Genomic DNA, 20,756 nt, shown 5'->3' on the forward strand with positions numbered 1-20,756 from the left:
TAATAATAATAATAATAATAATAATAAACAGTTTATTATTTAGGCAGTTAACAAAGTGAAAATGTACATAGGGGGTAGGGAAATACTTAACATTAATCCTAAAGGTAAGTGTAATCTAGAAGGGACTATTGATTGATGGCTCGCACCATGGTGGGAATCGCACTGAGTCTGTACCGGTCCGTGCGTGGCGTCTTTAGGGGCGTTATCTTGTTGTGGTGTCTGGTGGCACGGACCGGGCGAGGCGCGTCAGGCGGCAGCATGTTTCTGAGACGTGGGTGATGCAGTAGTCCCCTTCCAAACTTCTCCAGAGCCTCTCGGTGCCTGGTGGATAGTCTGGACAGACTCAGGGTGGTCAGGGCTTCTTCATAGGTGGTGTATGCAGGGCCAAGGATGACCCTGCACGCCCTTTTCTGCACACTCTCTAGCTGTAGCTGCTGAGTGTGTGTGAGGGAGGAGGACCACGCTGGGGAGGCGTACATGATAGGCAGGAAGCGGAGTGGTGTGGAGGGGAGGACAGGTTTGACAGATAGCAGCAAAGTGATCGTTCGTCTTCTGAGCCGCGAGATTAGCAGGAAGGTGTGAGGTGCAAGGAAGAGATGAAGTGTGCTTTTGTAAGCCACACAAAACTTTGATCTTAGCGTACCACTGTCTGTTGTTGGTCAGCTTGAGGTGGTGTATCTTGTCTGGGTAATAGCTTGCCTTTGCAGTCTTAATCTCCCTGATCACTCTGTTTCTTAGTTTCCTGTATAGGACCGGGCAGGAGTGGAACGCCCAAGTCCGCTGACGCATGAGTCTTTTAATGTGGGGCGTCATCCAGGGGGCATCAGACGGGTGCGTTGTGATGCTCTTGGCTGGGAAGTAGCGGTGGAAGGCTTCTGTGGTGGTGGCGACGTAATTTTGTCATTTTAAGTGGACGTCCTCCACATCCAGCACCTCGGTCCACGGGTGTTGTGTCACCAAACTCCCTCATGGCTGAGTCGGGCATGCACACTTACGCACATACATGCAGGCACGCACACATACACGCATACACGGATACTGTTTAAGTCTTCAGAATTGTGAATATTACTCCTTGAAAAAATACCAGTAACTTCCACTGCAGCCTGTTAAACTATTAGAACCATGAAAAACACCCTTGAAAACCCCAACAACTTCCACTGCAGCCTGTTAAACTATTAGAACCATGAAAAACACCCTTGAAAACCCCAACAACTTCCACTGCAGCCTGTTAAACTATTAGAACCATGAAAAACACCCTTGAAAACCCCAACAACATCCACTGCAGCCTGTTAAACTATTAGAACCATGAAAAACACCCTTGAAAACCCCAACAACTTCCACTGCAGCCTGTTAAACTATTAGAACCATGAAAAACACCCTTGAAAACCCCAACAACTTCCACTGCAGCCTGTTAAACTATTAGAACCATGAAAAACACCCTTGAAAACCCCAATAACATCCACTGCAGCCTGTTAAACTATCACAGGAGTCTTGAAAACCCTAATAGCTTTCCTTATACCCTTTAGAAACACCCCCAGGACCCTGAAACACTGAGAACGCATCCTAAGAATCTCCTTCATTTCTTTTGCAGGCCCAGGGAAACCTCAACAACTGTCTTTTAAGCAACACTACAATCCTTGCTGAGTTTGCTAGTGACAGTGATGTAAAGCAGGTAATGGGTCAGCCAACACATCAGGGACAGGCTGCCCCTCCCACTCCAGCACCAAACAACTCCTCCAGCTGGGGCGCTTCGGGTCGTGGCTCCACCCCGACCTCCCAGCCCTCCTCCGGATCAAAGGTCGACTCATGGGGGAACAGCGGAAGCGCCTCAAACCTCTGGGGGAACAGTGGGGTCGTTGGATCGTCGCTGTGGGGCGGCAGCAGCATCAGTGAGGGTGGAGAGCAACATCGCACTACCCCCTCGTCTCTCAAGCCATACCTCCCTGACGGACTGCTAACCTCAGAGTCCATCTAAGACCCTCCTGCTGGCCATGAAGACTCCAGGGTAAGCCACCTCGTCCGCATCCACATAGGTCCTTTGTGGCCTCCCCCCAGCCCCCACACAACCCAGTACCCCCCCAGGCCTACTCACCTGCCCACTCCCTCCCCCCCCATCATCATGCTGCCCCGTGTGTATATTAAAACTCATATTATGACACCTGCCTTAAAAAGACTGATGTAGCTCCAAGCACACACACACACACACATGTACACAGGGAAGCAGCTTGCACGCACTCACACACACACGTACACTGACACACACACACGCACACACACACATACACGTACACGCAGCCACGCAAACAAGTCAGTGAGAACAATAAAAAAACAAGGAATGAAAATGTAAACAAAAGGATTACCTTGAGAGAGAGAGAGCGAGAGAGAGAGAGCGAGAGAGAGAGTTTAAAAAATGTAAATGATTAAGCAAGGTAAACACACAAAGTTAGCAGTGAGGTTTAAAATATATATATATAAAAAAAAAATGATGCATAAAAAAAAAAAGGTTTTGGAAAGGCCGCGCCCCCTCCCCCGCCCCGCCCCAGGCCCGCCGAGCCCTGGGGCGCGGCGGGGCGGGGCAGCAGTCAGTGCAGGAGGAGCTTAACGGTTCATGTGCTGTGACTCAAATACAAAGTTACTCATTACTGACAAGAAGAGACTTTGACCATTTATTGTAGAAATGAAGGTGCAAGCAGAGGCTGGGGGTAGAGGCGGCCCCCACACAGCGCCCCCCCCTGCCCCCGGCCCCCCAAAAAACTGGTCCTATGTTTAAATGCCAATATATCTAAGTCTGTTCTTACCGTGAGAGCGTGTGTAGGCGTCACGTCGCCCCCCACCCCGCCCCCTCCCCCCCCGAGGCGTGGCGGCGGCCTGATGATGATGATGATGGTTCGAAGCGTACTCGACAAAGTAGATTATTAACAATCCCGCTGTCTTAGGGTGTTCTGATCATGTACATCTACCAAAAGGTAACAAGTTAAGTTATATTAGTGTTAAGAGAGACTATTCTGTAAGGCTGTAGGGTTAGAGAGAGAGAGAGAGAGAGAGAGAGAGAGAGAGAGAGAGAGAGAGAGGTTGGTAGTGATGACAAAAAGCTACATGTTTGCGGTGATTGGTTGAGCAGTGATAGCACTTATCTGTGTGATATTTCCTATATGGACAATTATTATTATTATTATTATCATTATCATTATTATTATTCTTATCATTAGGATGAATTATTCTTATTGTTATGATGTACTTTTTAAGTGTGCTTGCTTGAGTACCTCGGCGCCTGACGGACGCGCGGTGCCGCCGGGGCTCTGCACTCTAGATCTGCTCACTCTGTACAAGACCCGGGGCGGAGCGGCGCGGCGCGGCGCGAGGCGGGGCGCGCGACGTGGCGCAGCGCGGCGCGGTGCGGGCAGTGCACGGGGCAGCGGCCTTCCTCAGTCTCACGTCGTCCAGCTCGTCCCCGCGGCAACACACGCGCCGCGGCGCACGCACGAGCCCTCCAGTTAGCAGCCCTCCCCCGCTGTCCGCCCGCCCGCACGCCCACCCGCACGCCCGCCCGCCCGCCCGCCCCCCATCTGCCTGTCTGTCTGTCTGTCTGTCGTCATATGGTCGTTCTGTCTGTCTGTCTGTCTGTCTGTCTCTCCGTTGGTCTCGCAGCCCCGCGCCGCCTCACCAGATCACAGCGCCGCACCACCAAAGGTTCACGCGGCGTCTGCGATGCCGGGCGGACGGGCGGACGGCCCCGCTGCCTCCGCTGCGGCCGCTCCAGGAGTGGCGCCTCAGTCACACTCGTGCCCATTGCCTTAAAGCAGACTCGCGGCATCTTCCCTCCCCGCCCTCCTGCAGGCCCGGAGAGCAGCGCCGCGCCCCGCCCCGCCCTGCCCCGCTCTGCCCCAGCCCGCCCGCCCGCGGCACGCAGTGGCGACGGCGGCGGCGGCGGCGGGCCCCGGCGTCCGTGAGAATCATGTGTTCTTGTGAGTTAGACGTGTTGTGATATGACAGTCACGCCTCCAAGTGGTCCAAAGTGTGTTGTGGGGGCCGCCGCGCCCCGCACCAGCCCCTTCCCCCGCCCCGCGCCGCCCCGTCGCCCTGCCGCGCGCCGCGACCCGCCAGGCAGCTGCTGCCGCCCAAATCTGAGTTTTCTTGGACATGCAATCAAAGTCGTGGCCGCGGGGGCCCGGCGGGGCGGCGCGGGGCCCGGCGCGCCCCGCCCTGCATGGCGTGGCGGGACGGGGCGGGGCGGGCAGTGCACCAGTGTCAGGTCCACAAGTCATGGTGCTGCCAATAATCATGGTCATTGTGAGATATAGTGATAGGCGAGGTCCACTCTTTCGTAATGTTACAGTGTTACTATTGATCCTCCTCAGCATCGCTCAGCTTTACTTACTGTTTTTACCCACGAGACGACAAGAAAAGGAAAAGCACAAAAAAAAAAAAAAAAAAAAAGGCTACGATTGTTGTTGTTCTTTTGAGGGCGAAGTCCCGCTGACGCACGTTCAGTATTGTGTACAGTTTTGTGGAAAGTATAAACAAAGTGCCACCACAATTTTCTTTATCAGTTATTATTAATTATTATTATTTAACGTTTTAAATCATTTTTACCGACAATATATCGTGACAGAGCTCGTATATGTCTGGATATTATTATCTCGACCCGTAGTGTGCGACGACGCGGAGCCATATCAATATTGTAGCTATCTGACTAATGATCTAAATACAAGGAATAATCAAGCCAGTCTGCCAAAAACTTAGGCTAAGCCCCCTTCCCCCCCTCCACCCCAGACTGGGCTCCCCTCCCCCTCCCCGGGCAGCAGGCGGCACCCTTCCAGCCGTGCCGCGGCGGCTCCCTGCTGCTCCGGGCGGCGGCGCGTGTGTAGCGTAGTGGTGAGTGTCGTGCAGGCCGGGTCATGTAGTATTAGCAAGCTGTGTCACCTGAGGGCGCCACGCGGCGGCGCGTGCCGTGATGGCACCCCGCGCTGGCGCCCCGCCGCCACCTTGGTTAGCGTAGTCCGCGGCACCGCCCTGCCCGCCCATCGTTTGCTTGTTAGCTTGGCCCCAGGCCCGGCGTGCCGCGCTGAGCAGCCCCGCCCCTCGCCCCGTTCCGGGCGTGGGGCGGCGGCCCCTCCCCGGCACCCAAGAATAACTCTTCCAACATTGTTTAGCCAGTTAAGATACTTGCCTTCTCTCCCTGTGTTACTGTGTACAACAACCAAACCTTTCCTTTCGCGCCGTCGCCGCCGTACAAGCGTTGGATGCCACCACTGCAGTCCCGGGCCCCGCTGCGCCGCCGCCGCACCGGTGGGGCGCGGGGCGCGGGGCAGCTTAGTCACCTTGCATTTGCTGAGCCGCGGCGCCGCAGCACTCCTCTCAGTTGTGATCCAGGCCGGGTGATGATGTTCTGCCTTCACGGGAAGCGACTGTCGGCGCGGCACTGTGTAGTTGTCTAAGGCTCGCGGTGCAGCGCAGCACCACGGGGTCAGCTTACGCCGTTTTCTCAGGAACCTTCGTGGCGCAGGGGATGGGCGGCGGCGGCAGCAGCGGCGCCTCAGTGGGGGAGACGCGGCTCGCGGCGGCGCGGCGCTACTTACCTGGCGGCCGGCCGGCGCGCCGGGCCCCGCCAGCCTGTGTTACAGCTTTAGTTTATCAATTCCATTATAATTTTAATGATCTGCTGTTTTTGTGTGGTTGTTGAGAGCCGCCGTGCCCCCCCCTGACCTCGTCCCCCGCTGCCCCGCCGCCCCGGAGCTGCCGGGACCGCTGGGCCGCCGCCACAGCCCCGCGCCTCCGCCGTGCAGGACGCCTGGGCACGCCCGGCTGCCTGACGCGGTGATGGCGGCGGCGGCGGCGGTGGCGGCGGCAGCAGCGGCAGCGCCCGCTCGTCTCCCGCTCTCATTCTCACGTCAGTGCAATATGTTATCAAAATACAAAGATCATAAAATACTGCGATGCATAAAGTTGATGCACACGTGTACGTTCGTCAAGACTCAAGGACGCGCCGTGGACAATCGTGCGGCGGCGGCGGCGGCGGCGAGGCGTCACCCCGCCGCCGCCGCCGCCGCGGTGACTGTAGTAAGGAAGAAGCGCAATGCCTTATTCATTCCTCTTAGCGGGGCGCCCCGCCCCCCGGGGCACCCCAACACTACCGTCCTGCATCATCCCAGCCTGCCCCGCCCCGCCCCGCCGCCGCCGCCGGCACCGCGGGGCGGGGCGCGCGCGGGGCAGTTGCCGTGTGTGCGTGTGTGTGTGCACGCGTGCACGTGTGTGCACAAGCAGTGTTCGGTGCTACGCGTCACCCGGACCACTCGCTCGGAGGACCAGCGCCCACTGGTGCCCCGCCCCGCCCCGCCCCGCCCTGCCCTAGGGTGTATACAATACTTTTAGTTTTGCCTGTGATGTTTTACTCTGTTCCCTGACTCCCGGCGGCGGCGCCTGGCCCGCCGCGGCCGCCGCCGCCGCCGCTCTACTCAACTTGACGTGTGGAGATGAGTAATATAGATATAGTAGAACTAGAGAATATATACATATATATTAGAGATATATATACATATACTACACTTAGCTTACTGTTACGTGGCGCGGCGGGGCAGGCCGGGGCGGCACAGGCAGGGGGGAGGGGGAGGTGCCCCTCACACCAATACTTTAGGATCTCAACCTGCCCCCCCTCACCCACCACCCTCCACCCACCAGCCCCTCTCCCTCCCCTCCCACACAGGGCCCAGGCCACACAAGGGGCAGTGAGCAGCACCTCCCCCACCCCACCCCACCTGCCGGCCCCTGGCCACACATCTTCCTTGCCTGGGAGCCTCACACACACACACACACACACACACACACACACACACACACACACACACACACACACACACACACACACTCAAACACACACACACACACACACACACACACACACACACACACACACACACACACACACACACACACACACAGTCCCTCTTGGCATCTAGACAAATGACAAGCAAAGCGAGCATTTAGTGACGTAAAATTCTATATATAAACATTAAAAAAATGCAAAAAAAAAAGGAAAGAAAACACAAAAATGAATAAATAAGGGCCAAAAAACATGAAGCAGCAGCGACACACGCGACACAGCGACACTTGCGGTGCGTGACGGCGGGCACAGGAGCCAGCGAGTGTGTGTGTGTGCCGAGCCCAGGTAGTGTTGCGCTGATGAATGGTTGTGAATCCCGAACCGTGTGATAACTCTCCTCTGGTCAAGACGTATAGGGCACCGGCAGCCCCCCACAGCGAGTGCAACGTATCATGTGCCTTGTGTGTGTGTGTCCGCCACCACCACCACCACCACCACACACGCGCCCCGCCCGCCCCGCCCCACGGCCCCGTCTCCTGGCGGGGCCGCGGGGCGTTACCGGACCGGGCGCTTCTTTGTTTTTTTCCCTGTCGGAGAAGTGGACTCTGTCGCTCTCGTGACCTAGTGTTAAGACAAAATGGTAAAAAAAAAAAAAAAAAAAAAATATGCGTGCAGTGAAGGAGCAACGGCCGCCGCGGTGGTGAACAGCAAGGTGCTGACTGTGTGTGTGTCTGTGTGTGTGTGTGTGTGTGTGTGTGAGAGAGAGAGAGAGAGAGAGAGAGAGAGAGAGAGAGAGAGAGAGAGAGAGAGAGAGAGAGAGAGAGAGAGTGGCAGCCTAGTGAGTGGTGGACAAAGCAAGAGACACACGGCAGCCTCAGGGAGCAAGTCAACTGTGTGTGTGTGTGTGTGTGTGTGTGTGTGTGTGTGTGTGTGTGTGTGTGTGTGTGTGTGTGTGCGTGCGTGCGTGCGTGCGCGTGATGCAAGCTGCCGGCCGCTGGGGGCGCGTGGCGGCCCTGGCGGGGGCAGCAGTACTTAACACGCCGCGCCGCCGCCGCCGCCGCTGCTCCGTCGCGAGTTGGGGGGGCGCGGCGCTCCCCCACCCTCGACATGCTAAGTTTTTCCTGTTGTAAAATTGTCCCTGATTCCAAAGATAGTCGGAGTTCCAGTTGTAAGGCTTTTGGGTGATAAAACTTGTATTATGATTTTTGTACCTGACTATGTACAAGTCAAGATATTCTTTTAATATTGCTATATAGATTAAAATGTAATGCAGTCGATTCCATGAAGTGGTAATAATAATAATAATAATGATAATATTATTAATAATAATAATGATAACAATAACACTACTCCTATGATGGTAGCAGTAGCTCCCACACCAGCGCGAGACACAATACTACTACTATCTCGGCGCGGGGCGGCCACCGGGCCCTGCCTCGCGGCCCCGCCCAGCCCGCGCCGGGCGGGGTGGGGCGCCCCGCCCCGCCCCGCCCCGAAAGACAACCGTTGCAGCTCGTCAGCACAGAAATGCATTTCAAACACGAGATTCCAAAGATCCCTGAAGGAAGCCAAGGGTGCCATGTGTAGCGACTGATGCGTAGGTTTATGACTTCTTGGTCTGGTGCCAAATTAAACTAGTAATAATGATAATAATAATAATATCTTATAATAATAATAATAATAATAATAATAATAATAATAATAATACTATAATACTAATAACTGGATATGATCACTAGCGAATACTTCTCATATATAAGTCTAGCTTGAGTGTAAGTTTGTTTAGTTTAGCGCCTCTGGTCATGTCTTCTCGTAGCAAAGTACACAAAACTATCTAGGCTGTGTTCCTCTGTCACCGACCGCAGTGCTCGCTGCTGCAGCCCGCGTCCGCCGCGCCGCGCCGCGCCGCGCCGCCCCGCCCCGCCGCAGCGACGCCGCCACGACCACGCCGACGAGACGTGATGACGATGATGATGATGATGATGATGATGATGATGAGGGCATAATAGTTGTATCTCTGATACTACCATCAAGACATATCGCACACCTTGTCCCGCCCCCCGCGCGGGTCGGCGGCGGCAAGGGTGAACCAAAGCATTTGTTGTGTGTATTAGCGCCGCCCCGCCCCCTGTCCCGCCCCAGGCCGGAGCGGGGCAGGGGCCGCGCGTGGCCCCTGCCGTGGCGGCCGCCCCGAGCCGACAGAGGCAAGTCTTTCCATGTAACTTAAATGGTATTATCACACCAGCACCGGTAACAGTCAGAGTTTTGTATTAGATGAGGGAGTGACGTGTTTTATACCTATATTTTTAGATGTGCGAGGGGACGGTGGGCCGTGCCACACTTGTTGTTGCTGCCAGTATTTGAACCCTCAAGTAATATGAGATTGAATCACTGGTACTTATTGGCCACTTGCTCATACTTGTAGAATGTGTTCACGTCTGGTCTACGCTCTTTTACAACAGGGAAACCCACTTAGTATATCCTCAGAGGGTGTTGTTTTAACCTAGTGAGTGTAAGTAAGTATAACAAGTAAGTAATTAATTAAGTAAGCGTTAAGTCAAGTAATTAAGGTTGCTGATCATTACTGTTAGGTGCGGTGCGCGTGTCTGTCTGTCTGTCTGTCTGTCTGTGTCGAGGTGCGGCGCAAGGCTTCTCTACGAGTCGTGTAAGAGCTTAATACTAGTGGTCTCTCTATCAATTGTAGTGGTGGCATCTAAAACGTTATAGTTTCTAAGGCTCATTACTACTACTACTACTACTACTACTACTACCACTATGACTACTACTACTACTGCTACTACAGATATTAAAACCTCTACGAAAAATACAAAAAAAAAAAAGAAAAAAAAGTTTAAGCGCTATCATAAAGGGATGGTTTTTTTTGTTCGTTGCCTGCTCAGGGTCTTGCACTATCCTCTTGTGAGTCGCGCGGTTGTGGCCGTTAGTCCCGTTTTCGAATTCCTCCTCCTCCTCCTCCTCCACCTCCTGCTCCTCCTCCTCCTCCTCCTCCTCTTCAGAATCTTAGTTTTCCGTCTCTTTCTTGTCTTTCAGCTAATCTTTCCTCCTTTCACCTGTTAGTTCCTCCTCCTCCTCCTTCTTCTCCATCAAAACATCAATCTTTCTCGTGTCTCCCTCCTTCACCTTCTCCATCTCTCCGTTTTCTCATCTTTCCTCCTCCTCCTCCTCTTCATCCTATTCCTTCTCTATCTCTTAATCTTTCGCCCTCCTTCATCTTTATCAGTTTCTTCCTATTTCGCTTTAATTCTCTTTTATTCTGTGTTTTCTTTCAAATTTTCTCTATTATTGTTTCTTCGTCTTTATCCTTTATTGTCACTCTCTTCCATCTATTTTATCATTCTCTTGTATTTTTCCCTTTCATTTTCTCTTCCTGTTTTTCTTCGTCTTTCTACTTCATTCTCTCTTCCTCTTTCGTCTCTCATTTCTCTATCTCCCTGTCTCTTAACTTCTCTTCCTTCCTTCCTAATTTAATGTTGGCCTATTCTCTCCTTCCTTCCTTCCTTGCTTCATTCCTTCCCTCGTCTGTTATTCATCCTTCTCTCTTCTCCTCTTCCTTCCTAATTTCTTCATCTCTTGGCTGTTAATTCAAGTTTTTTTATTTTTTTTTCATCTTCTCTATCATTAATTTTTTCGTATATAATTTTTGCTATCTCTTCAATGTTATTTTTTTTCATTTATTTATTATTATTACCTTTTTTATCTGTTATGTTTGTGTTTTCTTTCAGTCTTTATTTCTTTCTTTTTTTTTAGCTCTTCTTTTTCCCTCATTCATTTTCTGCTTTTTATTTATTTTTTTTTTTACGATTCTTTTGTCTTATTTTCTCTAAGTCTTTCGTGTCTCCCATCCCGGTCCACTTGCCAACTGTCACTGTGTCCTGTCTGCTCCTTACTGCCCCCCCCTTCCCATCTCCCCCGTCCACCCCGCCCCGTGTCCCTTCTCCCCCTCCAGCCATCCCCAGCCCCGCTCCCCGCTCCCCGCCCCGCTGCCAGGCGTGAGGGGTGTGGTCGCCTCCCAGTCCAGTGAGCTTCTCTAGTCCTGAGGTGCCGCGCCGCCCTGGTTGCCCCCAGCGCCAGGGAGGGGCCCTCACCCCCCAGGAGGCTCCACGCCCCCTCCCCCTGTCCCGCTCCGCCCCTCCCCGCCCCGCCGCAGCAGCTGGAGCCATGTCGGTGCTCCCCGTGTGCCTCTCTCGTGTGTTCAGCGGCCCCGGCCCTGCCCGTATGCAAGCCTCAGCCTCCACCAGCTGGCCGGGGCCCCACCACCACCACCACCACCACCTCCTGTGACATGACACGCTGCAGCTGCTGCCCCTCGCCCCCTGTCCCGTCCTGTCCCCGTCCCCCCTCCCTCCCCCGCTGTCCCTCCTCCTCGGGGCCGCCCCGCCACGCCGCCACCACCGTAGCAATGAAGCCGGGAGCAATAAGGTGAAGCTGTCGTCCTCCAGCGTTGCATTTCCCGGCGGGGCCGCCTCGCGCCGCCCCGCCGCCGCTGGGGGCACCGGGGCCCCAGGTGTCACTGTTGGTGTTGTGTTGCCGTGTCAGCAGGCGGCCGCCAGGTTCTACCGTGCTCACTCCGCCACGCCAGCGGCCGCCCCGGCCCGCCCCGCCCCGCCCCGGCCGTGGGGCGGGGCCGGGGGGGGCCGGCGGCCGGGCACGGCTGGCCTGTCCTCCCTACCTACCGCTGCACATTCCCACGAGCTAGTCAGGGCGGGAACACCCGTGGGGCGCCCCCGCCCGCGGCCCCTCTGTCAACCATGCCACTTGAAGCATATCCTAGCTGGTCAGTGTGCTGGGACAGGTCAGCAATGCTTTTAATATAATTATTTATACAGGCTTTCTTGTACTGGATGTTCCAATATGCATAAATAAATTTGGTCTCAGTGTTTACACCTTACAGCTCTTTCATTACCCTGCACCCCAGCCCCCCTGGGCCAGCTGGGCCTCCCCCCACCACCACCACCACCACCATCACCCCACAGTGAGGCATGGCGGCCACCCCACACCACCAGACTTGCTGCCTCTCAGTGTGTGTCCACGTAAGGCAGAGAGAGAGAGAGAGGGAGGGAGGGAGAGGCAGAAAAAGAAACACACAATAAAGGTTACAAAATTTACTCCACCACAACACAACACAGTACACAATAAAGCTTTCCTTAAGGCACATTCTGGCGCTCTTTGGCACACACAAGTAGTAACAACAAAAGATTGGCTGCACTGGAAGTTACTGGAGTTTTCAAGGGTGTTTCCACGACTCCAGCAATGACTTCAACAGACTCCACAGAAAGTTACTTGAAGTTTACCAGGGAGTTTTCATGACTCAAGTGGAAGTTACTGGAGTTTTGAAGGGCGTGTTCATTATTCCACTGATAGTTTAACAGGCTGTAGTGGAAATTATTGGCGATTTTAAGAGTTTTCATGGCAGGAGAGAGAGAGAGAGAAACTAATTGAAAGATATTTTAAGATAGAGCGATAGACTGATAAAATGAGAGAGATAAACTAATTGAATGATATTTTAAGATAGATAAAATGAGAGAGAGAGAGAAACTAATTGAATGATATTTTAAGATAGATAGATAAAATGAGAGAGAGAGAGAGAGAGAGAAACTAATTGAATGATATTTTAAGATAGAGAGATAGACTGATAAAATGAAAGAGAGAGAGACAAAAGCTTTTCCTCCCATCTCATCTCTCCTTGACTTGTCCTTTCACTGGTAATTTGGGAGACCTGAGACGCTCGGATCCCACAGAGGACAACCGCAGCGGCCTGGAGGAGGAGGAGAAGGAGAAGGAAGCCAGCATTAGAACCAAGAACACTGGGAGAAGAAGAGGAGCCAATCAGAAATCAATACTGTTTGTGGTGATTTCAAATTGGTGGATTTTAAAGACAAGTATTGACTTAGGTACAGAAAGGTGGATTAATATCTCAGGTACCCCACCCCACACCCACACACATACACACACACACACACACAGACCTAGAAGCACAGTGAATCATGCCTAAATCTGCGTGTAGCCTCAAGAGCGACGAGAACACGAGAGGCTGTGCTAAAACTTGTGCTATGCTTGGTCTCTGGGCCGCATCAACGTGGAGAAGCAGGTGGAGAAAGTTCCTCATTTCTTGGCTGTAGTGGGGGTGGATAGGTGCAAAGATCCCTCTCATTATCTTCATTATAAGTGCTGGTAAGGTCTGTGGGTGAGACGAGGGTGACGTCAAATGGTTGGCGACAATGTGGGCTTTTTTCAGTGAGTCAGTTATGTGGGTGTGTTGATGTTTAATGGTGATGTTCCTGTGGGTTTTCAGTGTTGTTTTAGTGGTTCCAGTGATAGTTTAACAGGCTGCAGTGGAAGTTGTTGGGGTTTTCAAGGGTGTTTTTCATGGTTCTAATAGTTTAACAGGCTGCAGTGGAAGTTACTGGGGCTTTCAAGGGTGTTTTTCATGGTTCTAATAGTTTAACAGGCTGCAGTGGAAGTTGTTGGGGTTTTCAAGGGTGTTTTTCATGGTTCTAATAGTTTAACAGGTTGCAGTGGAAGTTGTTGGGGTTTTCAAGGGTGTTTTTCATGGTTCTAATAGTTTAACAGGCTGCAGTGGAAGTTGTTGGGGTTTTCAAGGGTGTTTTTCATGGTTCTAATAGTTTAACAGGCTGCAGTGGAAGTTGTTAGGGTTTTCAAGGGTGTTTTTCATGGTTCTAATAGTTTAACAGGCTGCAGTGGAAGTTACTGGGGCTTTCAAGGGTGTTTTTCATGGTTCTAATAGTTTAACAGGCTGCAGTGGAAGTTGTTAGGGTTTTCAAGGGTGTTTTTCATGGTTCTAATAGTTTAACAGGCTGCAGTGGAAGTTGTTGGGGCTTTCAAGGGTGTTTTTCATGATTCCAGTGACAGTTTAACAGGCTACAGTGGAAGCTATTACAGTTTACAAAGGGACCTCCACGATTCAAGCAAAGTCACTGGAGTTTACAAGGAAAAATTTAACGACACCACACTTTTCAACAAGCTGGCGTGAAAACTATAAAGATTTCCACAACCACAGCAAGCACACCTACCACCACAGCCCACCACAGCCTACCACAGCCTTACCACAGCCTTACCACCTCCTCAGACAGCTCACCTCCGCCTCAAAAGCCCTGCGTAGAGTCAGCATCTCGTACAAGACACAGCCCAGCGCCCACACATCACTCTTCTGATTGTAGGGCCTCTCCTGACACAGCTCTGGTGACAGGTAGCAAGGTGTACCAACCACTGAGAGTGCTTTACTCTTGCTGGGAGAGAGAGAGAGAGAGAGAGGGAGATAAGCTGATTGAAAGATATATTAGTGATGGATAGATAGAAAGGAAGAAATAGAGACAAATAGGGGAACAGACAGATAGATAAAAGGTAGACAGACAGAATGAAAAAGAGAAAGAGAGGGAGAGAGATAAAACAAGACGAAACACACACAAGAAGCGAACTTAAGAAAAGAAGGATTGGAGAGAGAGATAGAGAAAGACTAACAACAACAGTAACACACACACACACACACACACACACACACACACACACACACATACCTGCTTAAAATCTTTGAAATTCCAAAATCGCCAATTTTAACGATGCGATGCGAACGATCCAAGAGAATGTTGTTGGATTTGATGTCACGATGAAGGATGTTGCTGTTGTGGATGTGCTGCATGCCGAGGACCAGCTGGCAGAACAGGTGCAGCACGTCCTGTTCACAGAAGAACACAGGATTACTTGAAAGTCCCTATATCTTCCACTGCAGCCTGTTAAACTATCACTAGAGCTTTGAAAACTCCAATAACTTCCACTGCAGCCTGTCAAACTATTAGAACCATGAAAAACACCCTTGAAAATCCCAACAACTTCCACTGCAGCCTGTTAAACTATTAGAACCATGAAAAACACCCTTGAAAACCCCAACATTGTCCACTGCAGCCTGTTAAACTATTAGAACCATGAAAAACACCCTTGAAAACCCCAACAACTTCCACTGCAGCCTGTTAAACTATTAGAACCATGAAAAACACCCTTGAAAACCCCAACAACTTCCACTGCAGCCTGTTAAACTATTAGAACCATGAAAAACACCCTTGAAAACCCCAACAACTTCCACTGCAGCCTGTCAAACTATTAGAACCATGAAAAACACCCTTGAAAACCCCAAGAACGTCCACTGCAGCCTGTTAAACTATTAGAACCATGAAAAACACCCTTGAAAACCCCAACAACATCCACTGCAGCCTGTCAAACTATCACTGGAGCCTTGAAGACCCCAAGAACGTCCACTGCAGCCTGTCAAACTATTAGAACCGTGAAAAAGACCCTTGAAAACCTCAGTATGAACACGCAGCCTCATTTTCTCACCCCTGCGGCCACCTCACCTCCTCCTGCAGAAGGTTTCCCTCGCCCCTGGACCTCAGGTAGTCGTACAGGTTCCCCCCAGGAGCATATTCCATCACAATCATCATGGTATTGTTTTCAAGGTAATTATCAAAATATTCAATTATATTCGGGTGTTGCAGCATTGACAACACCCGCACTTCATTCTTAGTCAGCTGTAAGTACAAGAAGAAGAGGAGGAGGATGAGGAGGAGGAACACAAATGAATACAAAGGAAATTTAAATACAGTATATAATTTTTTTTTGTTTATTTATTTATTTATTTAGTTTTTTTTTGCTAGTGTGGTTCGGCTAAGTAGTATGTGGTGTCAGTGTGGGGTCAAGATAGTGATGAACAAGGCTGCTCCCCGCCCACTCACCCATCCACCCATTGCTAACAGGCTAGGAGGATGTAATGAGGAAGAGGAAGAAGAAGAAGAAGAAGAGGAGGAGGAGGAGGAGGAGGAGGGACATAATAGAAGAATAAGATTAGTATAAGATAAAGAAGAAGAGGAGGAGGAGGAGGAGGAGGAGGAAGACAAGAAAAAGAAGAGGAAGAGTAGGAGGAAGAGGAAGAAAAGCAAGGGGAGGTAAAAAGAAGAAAAAGAAGAACAAGAAGAACAAGAAGAAGAACAAGAACAAGAAGAAGAAGAAGAAGAAGAAGAAGAAGAAGAAGACAAGAAAAAAGAAGAAGAGGAGGAGGAGCAGAAGGAAGAAGACAAGAAAAAAGAAGAGGAAGAGGAGGAGGAAGAGGAAGAAAAACAAGAGATAAGAAGAAGAAGAAGAAGAAGAAGAAGAAGAAGAAGAAGAAGAAGAAGAGGAAGAGGAGGAAGAGGTAAAAAGTATTATTTTTATTTGTGCTCTCTCTCTCTCTCTCTCTCTCTCTGTGTGTGTAATTAATTAATCAATAAATAAACTTAAGTAATTTACAGAACAAATACAATATGTCTCTCTCTCTCTCTCTCTCTCTCTCTCTCTCTCTCTCTCTCTCTCTCTCTCTCTCTCTCTCTCACCTCACATTCCTCTTCGCTGATAGATTCCATGGGCAGTTTCTTTATAACGACCGGCCGGTTGTCTTCCAGGCGCCAATACAAGTACACATTGCTGGAACACACACACACACACACACACACACACACACACACACACACACACACACACACACACACACAGATAAGGGTGAGAGTAATGATCTGTCTATTAGTGTCACAGTTAGGTTAGAATTGTTTAAGGTGTGAGGGGTGGTGGGGGGGCAAGGGGGTAGGGGATCCAGGTTAGGTAGGGCTGGTTTGGGTTATGGAGGAGGAGGAGGAGGAGGAGGAGGAGGAGGAGGAGGAGGGGACATGTTACGTTAAATTAAGCTAAATGTATTTTTAACAATATGGCGTCTTTTCTAATACTTTGCTTCATCAATTTACCTTAATTTCCCTCCCCCCCCCTCTACTGACACCTACCCCCTCCCCAGCTCCCCTCTCCCCCCCGTGCACGCCCCCCCATGCTTCAGGAGAGAGAACAAATTGATAGGATATGTTAAAACTGTCATTTCTCCCAGTTTAAACAGCGGGGGGGGAGGGGGGGTTAGGATGGAAGGGTGCAGGGGGGGGGGGCATCACTTAAACAGCAAGATTAGTTACTCCACGGGTCCAGGATAGGTGTGGGGGGGGTGGGGGGGAATTATGGGGGGTAGAGGGGATGAGAGGGGGGTAGGGGGGATAAGAGGGGGGGTACGGCCGGATATCTCTTCTCTTGACAATAATTTTGCGTTTTTTTTTTTTTTGTCCTTAGAATTTTAAAGTTTCCCATATTTGGTGAGTTTGGCTTAAGACCACGCCCACCACCTAGCCACGCCCTCCTGCCACGCCCCTCCACCGCCACGCCCCCTACGCCTGTCTAACACGATACAAACTTTAAATTAATATCTGTCACCATCTTGCATTAAAAAGGTACGAGAGAGAGAGAGAGAGAGAGAGAGAGAGAGAGAGAGAGAGAGAGAGAGAGAGAGAGGGGGGGGGGGTTACCCGTATGCTCCTCTGCCTATAGCTTGCACGAGTTTGTAATTCTCCATAGCGTAGGGAAGGACGGCGCCCACACCTGCAAACACAGAATTTCTCATATTATTACACACACACACGTCACCTCCCCTTCTCCTCCTCTTATCTCCCCTCCCCCTCTCCTCTCAGCATCCGCCACGCTAAGTATTCACCACACACTACTGCATCTCATCCTAAACTAACAGTCTAATGCGTTAAATACTCACTCTGGTCACGTGACACAAGGGAATATGGAAAAATACAAAAAAATTAACCGAATGTTTACGTTTCAGGTGATCTTCTTCTTCTTGTGGCCTGTTTTCAATGGTGCCATATTGTGTTGACAAAAAATCCGGAGAAAAGTGCAGAAAATTTCAGTAGATAGGATATATACTCACTTCCTCACTTTCCCCATTATTATTATTATCATATATCATTATTTATTTATTTATTTGTTACTGTTTACTGGCATAAATAGTTTAGCTTCGTGGCTGTCATGACAACACAGCTGCGTCAGAACCCAGACCAAGACCTAAGCCTCCCTCTTAAGATGCTTCTACGCTGTTACCTTCAAGATGGCCCCATTTCCCTTTGAAACGTAACTTCTAAAAATAATCGAGTTAAGGCCAGATGCGTTTCAGAATATGATAGAATTAATCAAGATCACCCCGCATGGATAGCCTAAATTATTTCATTATTACCATCATTATAGAGTATTTGATGATAATTTAAATAAGTTGGAGCCGAGATATTGATAAACCTCGGACACTTATATTATCCAAAAATATTACTAAAACAATATAAAAATAATCATAAAATTTACTACATCAAAAATCTTTCCTTAAAAATACAAATAACACCAAAATATCTTTCATAAAAGCCGAAAGCGAAAGTTCCGAAGTGGTCACCTCCTCGCGGCTTGCCTTCAGCTTTGGAGGACGGTGTTCACAGCAAATTTTTATCATTTTTTCAACTTTTTCCGCCTTCCTGAGCCGCAAAGATGAGCGAGACGAGTGCTGTGGTGGAGAAGTCCCTGCGCTCCGTGTTTGGTGAGTTGGGGAAGGTGCGGGGGAGAGAAATAAGGTAGATATGAGGGGAAATAAGGGACTGTTTACATCGGCGAGTTTATGAAAGGCATGGTATGTTTAGGATATCTCGATTTGTTTACGTTTAAGTTTGTTGATGTGTTTGGTTTGTTGTTTGTGTGGCTTTTAATTATTTGTTTGTTTGTGTTTGTGTACGTGTGTGTGTGTGTGTGTCTGTCTATTAATGTTCGTGTGTGTGTGTCTGTCTATTAATGCTCGTGTGTGTGTGTCTGTCTATTAATGCTCGTGTGTGTGTGTCTGTCTATTAATGTTCGTGTGTGTGTGTCTGTCTATTAATGTTCGTGTGTGTGTGTCTGTCTATTAATGTTCGTGTGTGTGTGTCTGTCTATTAATGCTCGTGTGTGTGTGTCTGTCTATTAATGTTCGTGTCTGTCTGTCTGTCTATTAATGCTCGTGTCTGTCTGTCTGTCTGTCTTTCGTTTAATATTTTTTGTTTAATTAATATTTTAACCTAGTTTTATATTTTTTTTGTGTTTATATATTTAGAGAATTACTCTTAAAAGGGATTACAATAAGATTTGTTGTAATTAGAAAGAATTACATACAGGACAGGTAATTCACATGTAACTAAAACCTTTGTAATTTCTAAAGGTAATTTAAAGGTAATTCTCAAAGGTAACTCAACCAGATTTGTATATAATTATTAAAGGTAATTTTTAAAGGTAATTCTCAAAGTTTAGATTAAAAAACATGTCTAATGAGATAATATTCTAATTCTCTCTCTCTCTCTCTCTCTCTCTCTCTCTCTCTCTCTCTCTCTCTCTCTCTCTCTCTCTCTCTCTCTCTCTCTCCAGTGGGCAACATCCCTTATGAAGCAACAGAAGAGAAATTACGAGATATATTCAGCCAAGTGGGGCCTGTGCTGTCCTTCAAGTGAGTACCCCCCCCTTCCTCCTCCTCCTCCTCCTCCTCCTCCTCCTCCTCCTCCTCCTCCTCCTCCTCCTCCTCCTCACTCATTGCACATCAATATTTTACCATTGATCATTCTAACCCAACAACAAATAATGGATTCAAGATTATACCCAAACGTTTTAAATCCCACGAGGCAAAACATTTTTTCTTTAATCGTATAGTAAATATATGGAATAAACTTCCTGCAGAAATTGTAAACAGCAATACTATTGAATCATTCAAAAATAAAATAGACAAATATTTAAAAGCAAATCCCCAACAAGCTCTCTTCTTATCCCAATAATTACTAAATTCACTAATAAACTCTTATTCTACACCAGTTTTAATATAACTTGTATTAACTTTGAGATAGGCCTATAGAGTTCACCGTAGGCTGAATAGTAGAACTTCCTTTCATCCTTTCCTATGAAAATTTCCATGTCAGTTTTTCCATAGTGCATGGTACTTGTCACAACTATTTCCATGCCAGTGCTGGGTGGAGGGAGTGGTGGGTGGGGAGGAGCCTTCTGCTGTGCTGTCCTGTCTCTCTTCACTGTAGCTAGTTAGAAGTAGTTACCAAACAGCCTTGCAAGGAACAAAAGGTCTGTTGCTGTTTGGCTTTCCTTTGTATTCCTTTGTATTCCACCACCTACACAACCAGACCCTCCCAAAAACACACACACACACACACACACACCCACACACACAGACACACACACACACACAGGCCCTGAGACACTCTCCCTCTCTCTTCCAGACTCATGTACGACAGAGAGAGTGGAAAACCAAAAGGCTATGGTTTCTGTGAGTACAAGGATCAGGAGACAGCCTTGTCAGCGATGAGGAATTTGAATGGGTATGAAATTGGAGGTCGACCTTTACGAGTGGACAACGCCTGCACTGAAAAGTCAAGGATGGAGATGCAGAGTAAGTCAAGAGGAGGAGGAGGAGGAGGAAGAGGAGGAGGAGGTGGTAGGGAGGAAGATACAGGAAGAGGAAGAGGAGGAGGAGTGTTATAAGAAAGATTTGGAGAGAAGAGAAGGAAGGAGTATTTGGAGGAGGAGGAGGAGGGAAAGGAGAGGAGAGGATAAAGAAGAAGAGAGAGGAGGAGAGGAGAAGGAAGAAAAGGAGAGAAGGAGGACGAGGAGGAAGGAAATAAGAGGAGAAGGAGGAGGAGGAGGAAGGAAATAAGAGAAGAAGAAGGAGGAGGAGGAGATAACAAACACACACACACACACAAACACAAAAAAACACACACAAACACACACACACACCCTTCTATTCTAACCTAACCTAACTACCGCAGGCTTAATGATGGGCCCAGTTGTGGAATCACCTTATGGAGCAGAGGTGGAGCCAAACAAGGCACCAGAGGCCATTAGTAACGCTGTGGCTTCCCTCCCGCCTGAGCAGATGTACGAGCTGATGAGGCAAATGAAGCTCTGTGTTCGTAACAACCCGCAGGAGGCGAGAACCATGTTAATGAATAATCCGCAGCTGGCTTATGCTCTCCTGCAGGCCCAG

At 49.6% G+C, this 20,756-nt stretch overlaps 3 protein-coding genes across 5 annotated transcripts in view; 2 read left to right on the plus strand and 1 right to left on the minus strand.

The window, feature by feature from the left end:
- Window positions 1–11,729, plus strand: part of LOC135097763 (trinucleotide repeat-containing gene 6A protein-like) — a 46,527-nt gene extending 34,798 nt beyond the window's left edge. Inside the window, 1 exon segment of the mRNA XM_063999789.1 lies at window positions 1,592–11,729. Within this exon segment, the coding sequence (XP_063855859.1) occupies window positions 1,592–1,975 (384 nt within the window). The 3' untranslated portion in view covers window positions 1,976–11,729.
- A 199-nt stretch (window positions 11,730–11,928) lies between these two features.
- On the minus strand, window positions 11,929–17,581 carry LOC135097749 (serine/threonine-protein kinase Nek8-like). 3 transcript variants are annotated; one of them, XM_063999768.1, is made up of 8 exons: window positions 17,463–17,581; window positions 17,224–17,296; window positions 16,219–16,309; window positions 15,208–15,381; window positions 14,377–14,534; window positions 13,938–14,088; window positions 12,808–13,019; window positions 11,929–12,596 (listed from the first exon to the last, which is right to left on the minus strand). In XM_063999768.1, the coding sequence occupies exons 2-8, from the start codon at window positions 17,268–17,270 to the stop codon at window positions 12,515–12,517; spliced, it is 915 nt and encodes a 304-aa protein (XP_063855838.1). In that variant the 5' UTR covers window positions 17,271–17,296; window positions 17,463–17,581; the 3' UTR covers window positions 11,929–12,514. The 3 variants fall into 3 exon arrangements, with proteins under 3 accessions (XP_063855838.1, XP_063855839.1, XP_063855840.1); XM_063999769.1 differs by having other exon boundaries at window positions 17,522–17,577; XM_063999770.1 differs by lacking the exon at window positions 16,219–16,309 and having other exon boundaries at window positions 17,463–17,524.
- A 542-nt stretch (window positions 17,582–18,123) lies between these two features.
- The window catches only part of LOC135097764 (cleavage stimulation factor subunit 2-like), a 7,565-nt gene continuing 4,932 nt past the window's right edge, over window positions 18,124–20,756 (plus strand). Inside the window, 4 exon segments of the mRNA XM_063999790.1 lie at window positions 18,124–18,284; window positions 19,136–19,214; window positions 19,990–20,159; window positions 20,539–20,756. Of these exon segments, the coding sequence (XP_063855860.1) occupies window positions 18,236–18,284; window positions 19,136–19,214; window positions 19,990–20,159; window positions 20,539–20,756 (516 nt within the window). The 5' untranslated portion in view covers window positions 18,124–18,235.

This window comes from Scylla paramamosain, unplaced genomic scaffold, assembly GCF_035594125.1.
Source record: "Scylla paramamosain isolate STU-SP2022 unplaced genomic scaffold, ASM3559412v1 Contig31, whole genome shotgun sequence".
NCBI lineage: Eukaryota > Metazoa > Arthropoda > Malacostraca > Decapoda > Portunidae > Scylla > Scylla paramamosain.